Raw genomic sequence first — 12,471 nt, 5'->3', positions numbered from 1 at the left:
ATTGGTGCACGTCAACTGACGGGTATGGTGGATGGAGTAAGGAAATTGACTTTATCCATACTACTGTTCTTCGATGAAAAGTCTCTCCCTTCTCATGTAAAGTTAGGATTTGTGAAATATCCTGTAAGAGCTTTTGTGCACAAACCCCTCTAGTGTCATAAATGCAAAAAATATTTGGTCACGTGTCAAGTGTATGCAGGCGGGAAGAATATCATATGCCAGCTGAGGTAATGCTACAACTGTAAGTGGCGAACATGCACCTTCATTTCCCGGATTGTCCAGTTAGGGGGAAGGAGACAGAGGTGGCAAGAGTGAGGGATGTCCAGTGTGTCTCCTATCTGGAGGCGGTGAGAAGAGTGGAAGGGGCGAGTGGCGTTGAAGACGCAATGGTAATAGAGCCTGCACCAGTGAATGTTTCTCGGCAACCAAGGGATCCTGATATTTTGCACGTGAAAAAGTTGGTCTTTGTAGCATTTCGTGCCTCGTCATAAACTACGCAGGACATAACAAAGAAGAAATCAGAGAACATTTTAGTCATTGTTAGTGCATACAGAACGCTCTTCTGAGTTTACAGCCGAGACCTTGCAAGAAATCCTATCACAGAATGTTCTGTCCTCACAGGCCACTGAGCCGTTGTCAGGATGTGACTTGAATTGGACTGTGACAGACGGAGTAGGATAGGTTTTTAATGTTTATTTTACAACAATGGAGTTTTTTTCCTTCTTCTATCGTTTACCACTCGTACAGTAGGTGGCGGCATGCACCTAACACTTGTTTGCGGACCGCCATTATACCGTAGAAGAAGAACAACAATAACAATGCCAGTCAAAGCGGAAGTTGCTACCTTGCAAGAGAGTAGCTGAAACGTTCGTGCTTGTAGCCTACTATAAATATATCCTATTTTCAATCTCCAAAATGCAACAGCCACAGGACAACTTTGTTTGAAAGTCATAAAGGATCATTAGCCCAAACTGACGAGATAAAGCTAGCTAGCTACTTCATTTTCCACGTGGAAAAAAAGGAGGACAGGGACTTGCTAGCTACGTTAGCTTGCTAGCTAGCTGGCTTTTCTACAAGGAATTTGGTGAGTTAAATAGCTAGCTTCTGTTCAACAACAGCTGTAGGTGGATTAATATTTTTGTGCACTTAAGAACGACGAATGTTGACAGTCTGGATATGACGATATCGTCAATAATTCCAGTTTAGTGGTTCGTGAACAAACACGGCAGTGTAGGCCCGGTCCTGGCCATTCTGCCGCCCTAGACGAGACACCAACAAAAAAGCCGCCCTCCGCAAAACTAGAATAGTGTAGTCAATGTCTGCGTGGTACCGTTTGTAAAACATACATTTCCATTGTGTTATTAGTCCTGATTCCTGTGACTAATCATTTTGGCTGTTTAAGCTCTGAATATCAGCTACACAATTTTTATCAGTGAGCCTATTTGCAATGAGTGAATCTATTTACACAGCAGGAAATGCTCAACTATTGTATTTTTTTTGCTATGATCAGTTCGTCAAAAACCATTAAGGAATATAAACTTGTAATCACTGATTATCATGATTTAGCCCGCAGGGTGAAACTCCTGGACAGCAGGTGTGGGTAGCCTGATTTTTAGGATGTAGTATTTGTTAAAATGTCATTCACACTGAATAGCTTTTTTTATTGCCTCAGTTTTGTTTAGGCTATTTGATCGGAGATGCGTGCATGCATGATGTAAAAAGTGTCTTTCACGACATTGTCATAGATTATGTAGATTATTTTTTGACGGAACGTTGATGGAACGCCATAGCGGTGCATCTCTCTAACAGCACCCTGGAGAAGCACGGACCAGCTAAATATTTTGCGAAAATAATTAATTAGTTTGTCTGCCACCAGTAAGAATCATAAATGACTCATTATAAATCTTAAAATGTGTCAGTTTCACAACTAAGCCGCATAAAACAGATCTTCGATGTCCCAATACCATGGCAACGGGTTTGAGCTATTATACAAAACAACAATAGATGCATCATTTCGTTCTTTTAAATATAAGTTATGATGTAAAATTCTCTCCAGAAATAATTCTCAGTGTATATATGGGGTTTTGAACAGACAGACCGGTGCAGAGTCTGCCATGCGGACACAGAATCAATAGCGTGTCTCTTTGGTGTTGTCCTTTAGGGCTGGGTGATATGGCTCAATAGCGTGTCTCTTTGGTACTGTCCTTTAGGGCTGGGCAGTATGGCTCAATAGCGTGTCTCTTTGGTACTGTCCTTTAGGGCTGGGTGATATGGCTCAATGGCGTGTCTCTTTGGTACTGTCCTTTAGGGCTGGGTGATATGCCTCAATAGCGTGTCTCTTTGGTACTGTCCTTTAGGGCTGGGTGATATGGCTCAATAGCATGTCTCTTTGGTACTGTCCTTTAGGGTTGGGTGATATGCCTCAATACTCATATCTCCGTTTATGTTCAAATTTATTGGCGATTTACGATTTATCTTGATATTTTGAAATGTTATTCTCCAAATAAGCTTTGTTGTATAATGTTCAAGGTAAAATACACTGCATTTAAAAACGGTCAGCAATCATCTAATCAATCCCGAGCAAGTGAAATTATACCAAGGCTGAATATATGCCTTCCACAACCATAAGACCCACTAATAATTTAATCAAAATAGTTGTACCTGTTTTTTTGTGTGTTTTTTCTGCTATCACTGATCTGCCTTTCAGGTCTGTCTATACAAATACCCTTTTTGTTACAACTTTAGCCTGAACCATGCATAATGCACATTCACTAATAATGTAGCAGGCATTATAGAACATTAACACTGGTCTCATAAACAATCTCTCCAGCACAAAGCCCACATGCTAGTAGTGAGTAGCCAGCTCATATTTATATTTCAAGTTTTGAATCTATTTGCTAGCTAACAAGGCAGAACAGTTGAATTGTTATGAACACAGCCTTTCTGCCTGTCTCCAGCTGTTTGAACAGCATGCTAGCCTGTCCACTTTGTTCACATGTTGAAATCAAGTGGCCTACCTTATCTCTCAGAATGAGAACGATTTGCCAATTCCTTATATAATTGTTTTATTCTTATTGCACTTTCATAAAACACAGACTAAACAGCCAGTATAACAGTCTTTATTTGACTGAAATGCTGCTAGCGGTACGTGGTACTGTAAAGCGCTCGCGACAAAATGAGCATTTTTGCATCTGTTTTAGTAGTGTCTGATCTGCTTGAAATGTGAGGAGTTGTAACATAAACAGGGTTAGAGAGGTCAACTTCTCCTCTATCACAGTAACATAATGTCTCCATGTGTTTCAGTGTCCATATGACCGAGTGTTGGACCAAACAGCGAGTTGAAACTGCTTTGTCAGCGACGAAGAAGTGATCTCTCATCTTTGTTGTTGTGAGTGGTAGGGACTTGGGAGAAAGAGGCCAAGAGAGAGGTTTCACTCTCGACCAAAATAAGCCCAATGTGTTTCTATTTGCTTATTTTGAACCTAAGCTTGTCGCCTGTCTTCACTTTGGGACAACAACTCCTGTTGTTAGGGAGGAGACGTGAGCATTTCGTCATTATATACAGATATCTGATGTAAATGGGGAAAGTGCACACAGCAGAGAAGGATCAAAAAGACAGGATGAGAACAAGAGGACATAAACTTGATTCTGCAATACAGGCATTTGTAATCTTTCGCAAAAACATACATTAGAATAAATAAAATTTAATGTGATATATCGCCCAGCCCTACTGTCCAGTAGGTGTGTAGTTTCTGGAGTCAGGTTCAGGAATAATATCAGGGTGTGGTTGGACCTGCTCACTGTGTTGCTGGGAGACTTGAAGGACCACTGTCAGTCAACAGGAAATATCATTGTGCTCTTGGGTTAAATGTTTATTTTGGGGACGTTTGGTCAGAAATATTGCAGATGGCGGGGTTCAAGTCCCTAGTAAGACACCATGGGAGAATGGAAGGATATATTGCGAGAGGAAATGGTAGAATGATGATTTACTGGGAAAGATGGGTTGATCTGATGCTGTCTGAAGGGTGGAATTAATGAGTGTTGGAAAAATTATATACGCAAGTGTACAGTATAAATGTTTGAGGTCCTCCAATCGGATGTGAGGGTGGGGCTATTGAGATCCTCCAATCAGGGGAGAGGGTAAGGATGGTATTATGGATGTCCTCCAATCAGGGGTGGGGGTGGGATTATTGAGGTCCTCCAATCAGGGGTGAGGGTAAGGCTGGGATTATGGAGGTCCTCCAATCGGGTGTGAGGGTGGGATTATTGAGGTCCTCCAATCAGGGGTGAGGGTAAGGATGGGATTATGGAGGTCCTCCAATCGGGGTTAGGGTAGGAATGGGATTATTGTATGTTTTACATTTAGCTATTTCTGTTTTCTGTTTTTGTTTCATGTTGTGAGCGGTGTGTCTGCTGGACCTGGTATATTCATGCTGTGAGTGGTGTGACTGCTGGTCCTGGTAGATTCATGCTGTGAGCGGTGTGACTGCTGGTCCTGATAGATTCATGCTGTGAGTGGTGTCTTCTGGTCCTGGTAGATTCATGCTGTGAGTGGTGTCTGCTGGTCCTGGTAGATTCATGCTGTGAGTGGTGTCTGCTGGTCCTGGTAGATTCATGCTGTGAGTGGTGTGTCTGCTGGTCCTGGTAGATTCATGCTGTGAGCGGTGTCTTCTGGTCCTGGTAGATTCATGCTGTGAGTGGTGTCTGCTGGTCCTGGTAGATTCATGCTGTGAGTGGTGTGTCTGCTGGTCCTGGTAGATTCATGCTGTGAGCGGTGTCTGCTGGTCCTGGTAGATTCATGCTGTGAGTGGTGTGTCTGCTGGTCCTGGTAGATTCATGCTGTGAGCGGTGTGTCTGCTGGTCCTGGTAGATTCATGCTGTGACCGGTGTCTTCTGGTCCTGGTAGATTCATGCTGTGAGCGGTGTGTCTGCTGGTCCTGGTAGATTCATGCTGTGAGAGGTGTGTCTGCTGGTCCTGGTAGATTCATGCTGTGAGCGGTGTGACTGCTGGTCCTGGTAGATTCATGCTGTGAGCGGTGTGACTGCTGGTCCTGGTAGATTCATGCTGTGAGAGGTGTGTCTGCTGGTCCTGGTAGTTATGGGTGTGCTCACATCCATGCCCGCCTGGGCGTACCAAGTCCCGCCCTTGAAAAATCCCTTTGGGCCTGGGCGGGACCTTGCCGATGTCTCTGGGCGAGTGGGGGCACGAGCACCCACTGACCAGAACACCCTCTGACCAGAACACCCTCTGACCAGAACACCCTCTGACCAGAACACCCTCTGACCCTCTGATGTGTGCAGCCATTTGTATTGTTGTTTTAAAGAAAATAAGAAAATCTATCTACATACAGTATCAGTCAAAAGTTTAGACACACCTACCCATTCCAGGGTTTTTCTTTATTTTGACTATTTTCTACATTATAGAATAATGGTGAAGTCATCAAAACTATGAAATAACACATATGGAATCATGTAGTAACCAGAAAAGTGTTAAACAAATCAATAGTCAAAATAAAGAAAAACCCTTGCATGAGTAGGTGTTTTTAAACTTTTGACTGGTACTGTGTAACAAAAATGGGCACTGCTTATCATGGGGTGACTTCAGCGCTCACTTAAATAGCCCATATGCCACTTGGGTGACAGAAAATGTCATTGTTTTTGGGCAGAATTATGTGAGCTGTTATGTGTTGTTGGAGGTGCGTCTTGTTCAGTTTAGCTCAGAATATACCGCCTTCATCAATTAGCCACACTTGTCGACCGCCTAATCCTGGCTAATGGGGCTGGGACCGACTATTACCCCCAAAAGTTCCCGCCCAACTTTGTCGGTGAACGTTAGTCTGATAATGACCTGTTTTAAAAAGACGATTAGCTCAAATCAACCATACAGTTCAATTTGCATGTCGCCTTTAAACTACGTTCTGAATAGCTGCAAAAATAGAGTTTTGTAATTGATTTGGTTGCGGCCATGTTGAAATGACGTCATTAGTCGAGATCTGAGTTCCCTTCTTTAGATCAGGAGACTGATAGCCCCAAGACGCTAATGTTAAGCAAGACAAACTCATTTGCACGATTTCACTAAATATCATCAATATCATTTTGGTGGGTAAATTAGAGCTTGTTTTGTGAAAACAAATCGTATTTTGTTGGCCTCTGGTACATTTTAAAGCCAGATTATATTTTCAACTTGCAACTATCAGGGAATAACACTGATCACATTTTTTTCACACGTTTTACAGTGTTAATTTCATCAACTGTTGTATGATATGAGATAAAACACAGGAACATTTTTATTCTGCATGGGCCTTTAAAGGATTTCTGTAAGAGTAGAGCAATGTAGGTATGAATTGAACAATCAAAACACATTTCATTTGTCACATGTGGCAATTACAACTGGTGTAGACTTTACTTTAAAAATAAAATGGTAACATGAGGAATAAAATACAATACACAAGAATTGCGCTATATACAGGGAGTACCAGATCGATGTGGAGCTATATACAGGGAGTACCAGATCAATGTGGAGCTATATACAGGGAGTACCAGATCAATGTGGAGCTATATACAGGGAATACCTGTATCAGATCGATGTGGAGCTATATACAGGGAGTACCAGATCAATGTGCAGCTATATACAGGGAGTACCAGTACCAGATTGATGTGGAGCTATATACAGGGAGTACCAGATCAATGTGGAGCTATATACAGGGAGTACCAGATCAATGTGGAGCTATATACAAGGAGTACCAGATCAATGTGGAGCTATATACAGGGAGTACCAGTATCAGATTGATGTGGAGCTATATACAGGGAGTACCAGATCAATGTGAAGCTATATACAGGGAGTACCAGTATCAGATCTATGTGGAGCTATATACAGGGAGTACTAGATCAATGTGGAGCTATATACAGGGAGTACCAGATCAATGTGGAGCTATATACAGGGAATACCTGTATCAGATCGATGTGGAGCTATATACAGGGAGTACCAGATCAATGTGCAGCTATATACAGGGAGTACCAGTACCAGATTGATGTGGAGCTATATACAGGGAGTACCAGATCAATGTGGAGCTATATACAGGGAGTACCAGTATCAGATCGATGTGGAGCTATATACAGGGAGTACCAGTATCGATGTGGAGCTATATACAAGGAGTACCAGATCAATGTGGAGCTATATACAGGGAGTACCAGTATCAGATTGATGTGGAGCTATATACAGGGAGTACCAGATCAATGTGAAGCTATATACAGGGAGTACCAGTATCAGATCTATGTGGAGCTATATACAGGGAGTACCAGATCGATGTGGAGCTATATACAGGGAGTACCAGATCAATGTGGAGCTATATACAGGGAGTACCAGTACCAGACCAATGAGCAGCTACATACAGGGAGTACCAGATCAATGTGGAGCTATATACAGGGAGTACCAGATCAATGTGGAGCTATATACAGGGAGTACCAGATCAATGTGGAGCTATATACAGGGAGAACCAGATCAATGTGGAGCTATATACAGGGAGTACCAGATCAATGTGGAGCTATATACAGGGAGTACCACATCAATGTGGAGCTATATACAGGGAATACCTGTATCAGATCGATGTGGAGCTATATACAGGGAGTACCAGATCAATGTGCAGCTATATACAGGGAGTACCAGTACCAGATTGATGTGGAGCTATATACAGGGAGTACCAGATCAATGTGGAGCTATATACAGGGAGTACCAGTATCAGATCGATGTGGAGCTATATACAGGGAGTACCAGTATCGATGTGGAGCTATATACAAGGAGTACCAGATCAATGTGGAGCTATATACAGGGAGTACCAGTATCAGATTGATGTGGAGCTATATACAGGGAGTACCAGATCAATGTGAAGCTATATACAGGGAGTACCAGTATCAGATCTATGTGGAGCTATATACAGGGAGTACCAGATCGATGTGGAGCTATATACAGGGAGTACCAGATCAATGTGAAGCTATATACAGGGAGTACCAGTACCAGACCAATGAGCAGCTACATACAGGGAGTACCAGATCAATGTGGAGCTATATACAGGGAGTACCAGATCAATGTGGAGCTATATACAGGGAGTACCAGATCAATGTGGAGCTATATACAGGGAGTACCAGATCAATGTGGAGCTATATACAGGGAGAACCAGATCAATGTGGAGCTATATACAGGGAGTACCAGATCAATGTGGAGCTATATACAGGGAGTACCATATCAATGTGGAGCTATATACAGGAAGTAACAGATCAATGTGGAGCTATATACAGGAAGTAACAGATCAATGTGGAGCTATATACAGGAAGTACCAGATCAATGTGGAGCTATATACAGGGAGTACCAGATCAATGTGGAGCTATATACAGGGAGTACCAGTACCAGATCAATGTGGAGCTATATACAGGGAGTACCAGTACCAGATCAATGTGGAGCTCCAGAAGACAGCTGGCGTGTGCTGTGTGGAGGCATCAACTCGTGTACTCTGCTCCAGAAGTTGTGACTCGTGGGATTATGGTGGTGCTTGAATGAACAGCCAATCATATTGCTCAACTACAAATAGCATGACATTTACGTGTGTAGACTTCAATGGTAGACTGCGTCAGAGCAGGAAAATGTTGAACTGGAATGCAAAAATGCGCGGAGAAGTTACTGGCCCTGTTGTGCGAGTGACTGATGAGATCCACTGGCCTGACTGACACGTTTTTTACGGGCCCAGCGTTCATGTCAGGCCCGGCACGCAAAATAAAATGTATGATTGTGCCATAAAACAACAGGCTAAGTGTTAGCAGGTGGTCTACAGTCATTGGGCCGTATCCCCAACGCTATAGACCACGTCTCGTTAATGAATCATTAATCAGAGGTTTTTAAATGTCCAAATTCATCAATATGCTGAAATTAGTTGTGATTTTGTTGAAGACCAAGACATTCCTCTCTACACACACACACACACACACGACACACACACGTCATACACACACACACACACACACACACACACACACACACACGACACACACACGTCATACACACACACACATCACACTTGTTCAGATTACTTGTATTTTGCTAAAATACTACCTTTTTAAAAACTGCTCACGCACCAATATTTACCAAGCCGTCACTCCAGACTGAAATGGATTAGTTTGTTCTACTGTAATAAATAGCGCGCATATTAATCACTCACGTCGAAATCAATGGAAATGGGACAATAGCCGCGGAAACATCTGCCGTTTGTCCTCTTCTAAAAAGACCGACCACAACGAACTTGGAATACTTCCATACCTGTTGATAGATGACAACCTGTAGGAGCCATTTATCAACTAAAGTGTATGGACTTCCTGCTATCTTCTTCTACAGGTCATCTAAAGTGTATGGACTTCCTGCTATCTTCTTCTACAGGTCATCTAAAGTGTATGGACTTCCTGCTATCTTCTTCTACAGGTCATCTAAAGTGTATGGACTTCCTGCTGTCTTCTTCTTCTACAGGTCATCTAAAGTGTATGGACTTCCTGCTGTCTTCTTCTTCTACAGGTCATCTAAAGTGTATGGACTTCCTGCTGTCTTGCCATTGACTGCATTGTCATTGTTCCCACCAGCAGGACAACATGAGTGGAGAGAAGGAAGCATTGCTGGAAGAAATTGAACAGAGTTTACACCCTCTAACGGAGGATCATTTACGATACCTGTGTGAACGCTGTGGAATAGATGGCTCCCAAGTTAAAGGAAAGAACCATCGCTCATTGCGACGTAAAATCATGGAGGAAATGTGGGAAAATGCAGATTCTGTGAAATCGGAGGAGCAGGGAATGTCTTGGTTACTCCGACTGAAAGATGACATCAGAAAGATACAGGAAGAATCTAGTGTGGCACCCATGAGTCCCAGCCAGTCTGATGATGATGATGATGATGATGATGCTACAGACTGCGATGAAGAATGGAACGTGGAGGACAATGATGAAGAGGGAGATTCAGATTCGATGTCATCATGTAGGAACAATGGTGTGTATTAGACTACAATCTGCTTCTGTAACAGTTCATTGATTGGTAAATATTTATTTATTGAGCCATATTTCCTGAACGTAACTATTCAGTGTTGTATAGCAGCTCATCTGTGTTGGATGGGGAAGATACTTCAACACTAGTTCATTGTAACATACTTTGGTACATGTGAGGAACCTTAACTTCATGTCTTTGTTTCACAGGGGACAACCCTAACGGTCGCTCGCTCAGTGGGAGGGTCTTATCATCTGGGAAGACTCCAGGGTTGAAAGTGATCCAGCGACCTTATAGCTGTGATGTATGTGATAAAAGTTTCCCACATTTAGGAGACCTAAAGAGACACCAGAGAATACACACAGGAGAGAAACCATATGGCTGTGATCAATGTGGGAAGAGTTTTCGTCAGCCAGGGCAACTGACTAAACACAAGGTAATACACACTGGAGAGAAATCTTATCACTGTGATCAATGTGGGAAGAGTTTTGCTCGAGCTGATTCCAGGACTGAACACAAGCGAACACACACAGGAAGGAAATCTTATGTCTGTGATCAATGTGGGAAGAGTTTCACTACCTTAGGAGCACTGACTATACACCAGAGAATTCACACAGGAGAGAAACCTTATGTCTGTGCTGTATGTGAGAAGAGTTTCCGTCAGTCCGGACAACTGACTATACACAAGCGAACACACACAGGAGAGAAACCATATAATTGTGATCAATGTGAGAAGAGTTTTGCTGAAGCTGGTTCCCTGACTGAACACAAAAGAACACATACAGGAGAGAAACCATATGTCTGTGATCAATGTGGGAAGAGTTTCACTACCTTAGGAACACTGACTATACACCAGAGAATTCACACAGGAGAGAAACCATATGTCTGTACTGTATGTGGAAAGGGTTTCCGTCAAACGGTACAACTGACAAGGCACAAGAGAACACACACGGGAGAGAAATCTTATAGAAGCTTTGATCAATGAGGGGATTCGATCATCTCGTCTGGGTTGCCTCGGTGCCAAGTGTTTGCATCTGGTGAAAGGTGGATTGCGTTCGTTTTGGAACCAGGAAAGCCCATGGCAAAGTCGGCTCAAAACAAAAGTGACATAGATTTAAGCTCGTGAAGTAATGACTGTGATTCTTTTTTTTTTTCAAAAGCAAGAAGTGATTGCTTTTGATAAAATCATCTTATCTGCCTTCTCAATGAAAACTCATTTGATGTTTTATGGAGAAGATATGTATGTTTCTGATGCACCGTGGTGGCTTGTTGACAACATGACCGAGCGATGCAGATTACTGTTACATTTCAGAAGGGCGCTCCTCCAACGCTTTCGCCTGTTTTACGTCACGGGCCATAGAGGGGGGGGGGGCGCGCGGCTTAGCATGATCCACTCCGCCCACTGACTTTACACAAGCTAACACACACACTGGAGAGAAGCCTTTCCAATGCTCTGTGTGGATAGAGTTACACCAACATAAGGCTTTTTTGAAATCTCAGGAGAGAAACCATACCTCTGTGCTATATGTGGAAACAGTTTTCCGTCAGGCATTACACAACTGACTAGACACATGCTAACACACAGGGGAGAGGGCTGTGATCAATGAGGGAAGAGTTTTGCTCGAGTGGATTACCTGACTGATACTCACAGTTGAAGATGCATCAGCGAACACACACTGGAGAGAGAGACATTACAGTGAGTTTAGTTTATTAGGATCCCCATTTAGCTACAGGATTTTGGATCCCCATTCTTCACGGTTTTGGTACAGTGAAGAAACTCAGTGGTGTGTCTGCTGGGGTATCTACAGTCTATTTGGAAAGTATTCAGACTCCGGGGGAGAAGGACCTTGGTCAGGGCGGTGACCAAGAACACGATGGTCACTCTGACAGAGCTCCACAGTTCCTCTGTGGAGATGGGAGAACCTTCTAGAAGGACAACCATCTCTGCACTACTCCACCAATCAGGCCTTTATGGTAGAGTGTCCAGATGGAAGCCACTCCTCAGTAAAAGGCACATGACAGCCCGCTTAGAGTTTGCCAAAAGGCACCTAAAGGACTCTTAGACCATGAGAAACAAGCATCATGCTGTGGGGATGTTTTTCAGCAGCAGGGACTGGGAGACTAGTCAGGATCGAGGGAAACATGAACGGAGCAAGGTACAGAGAGATCCTTGATAAAAACCTGCTCCGGACCTCAGACTGGGGCGATGGTTCACCTTCCAACAGGACAATGACCCTAAGCACACAGCCAAGACGACGCAGAAGTGGCTTCGGGACAAGTCTCTGAATGTCCTTGAGTGGCCCAGCCAGAGACCGGACTTGAACCCGATCTAACATCTCTGGAGAGACCTGAAAATAGCTGTGCAGTGACGCTCCCCAGCCAACCTGACAGAGCTTGAGAGGATCTGCAGAGAAGAATGGGGGACACTCTCCAAATACAAGTTGGCGTTACAC

At 43.3% G+C, this 12,471-nt stretch overlaps 1 protein-coding gene across 2 annotated transcripts; it reads left to right on the top strand.

Annotated features, from left to right (window-relative positions):
• The first annotated feature begins 848 nt into the window (after positions 1 to 848).
• LOC120035962 (zinc finger protein 239-like) lies at positions 849 to 11,908 on the top strand. Of its 2 annotated transcripts, none has more exons than XM_038982449.1 (3): positions 849 to 1,084; positions 9,625 to 10,024; positions 10,228 to 11,908. In XM_038982449.1, the coding sequence occupies exons 2-3, from the start codon at positions 9,631 to 9,633 to the stop codon at positions 11,001 to 11,003; spliced, it is 1,170 nt and encodes a 389-aa protein (XP_038838377.1). In that variant the 5' UTR covers positions 849 to 1,084; positions 9,625 to 9,630; the 3' UTR covers positions 11,004 to 11,908. The 2 variants fall into 2 exon arrangements, with proteins under 2 accessions (XP_038838377.1, XP_038838376.1); XM_038982448.1 differs by having other exon boundaries at positions 9,622 to 10,024.
• Positions 11,909 to 12,471: the final 563 nt, after the last annotated feature.

Source organism: Salvelinus namaycush, unplaced genomic scaffold, assembly GCF_016432855.1.
Source record: "Salvelinus namaycush isolate Seneca unplaced genomic scaffold, SaNama_1.0 Scaffold117, whole genome shotgun sequence".
NCBI lineage: Eukaryota > Metazoa > Chordata > Actinopteri > Salmoniformes > Salmonidae > Salvelinus > Salvelinus namaycush.
Note: the sequence above shows the minus strand (reverse complement) of the source record. Positions and strands in the feature narration are given on the sequence as shown.

Coding starts and splice junctions, on each gene's coding strand:
- LOC120035962 (XM_038982449.1), top strand. CDS start 9,631: ATGAGTGGAGAGAAGGAAGCATTGCTGGAAGAAATTGAACAGAGTTTA. Junction 10,025..10,227: donor GTCATCATGTAGGAACAATG/GTGTGTATTAGA, acceptor TTTGTTTCACAG/GGGACAACCCTAACGGTCGC.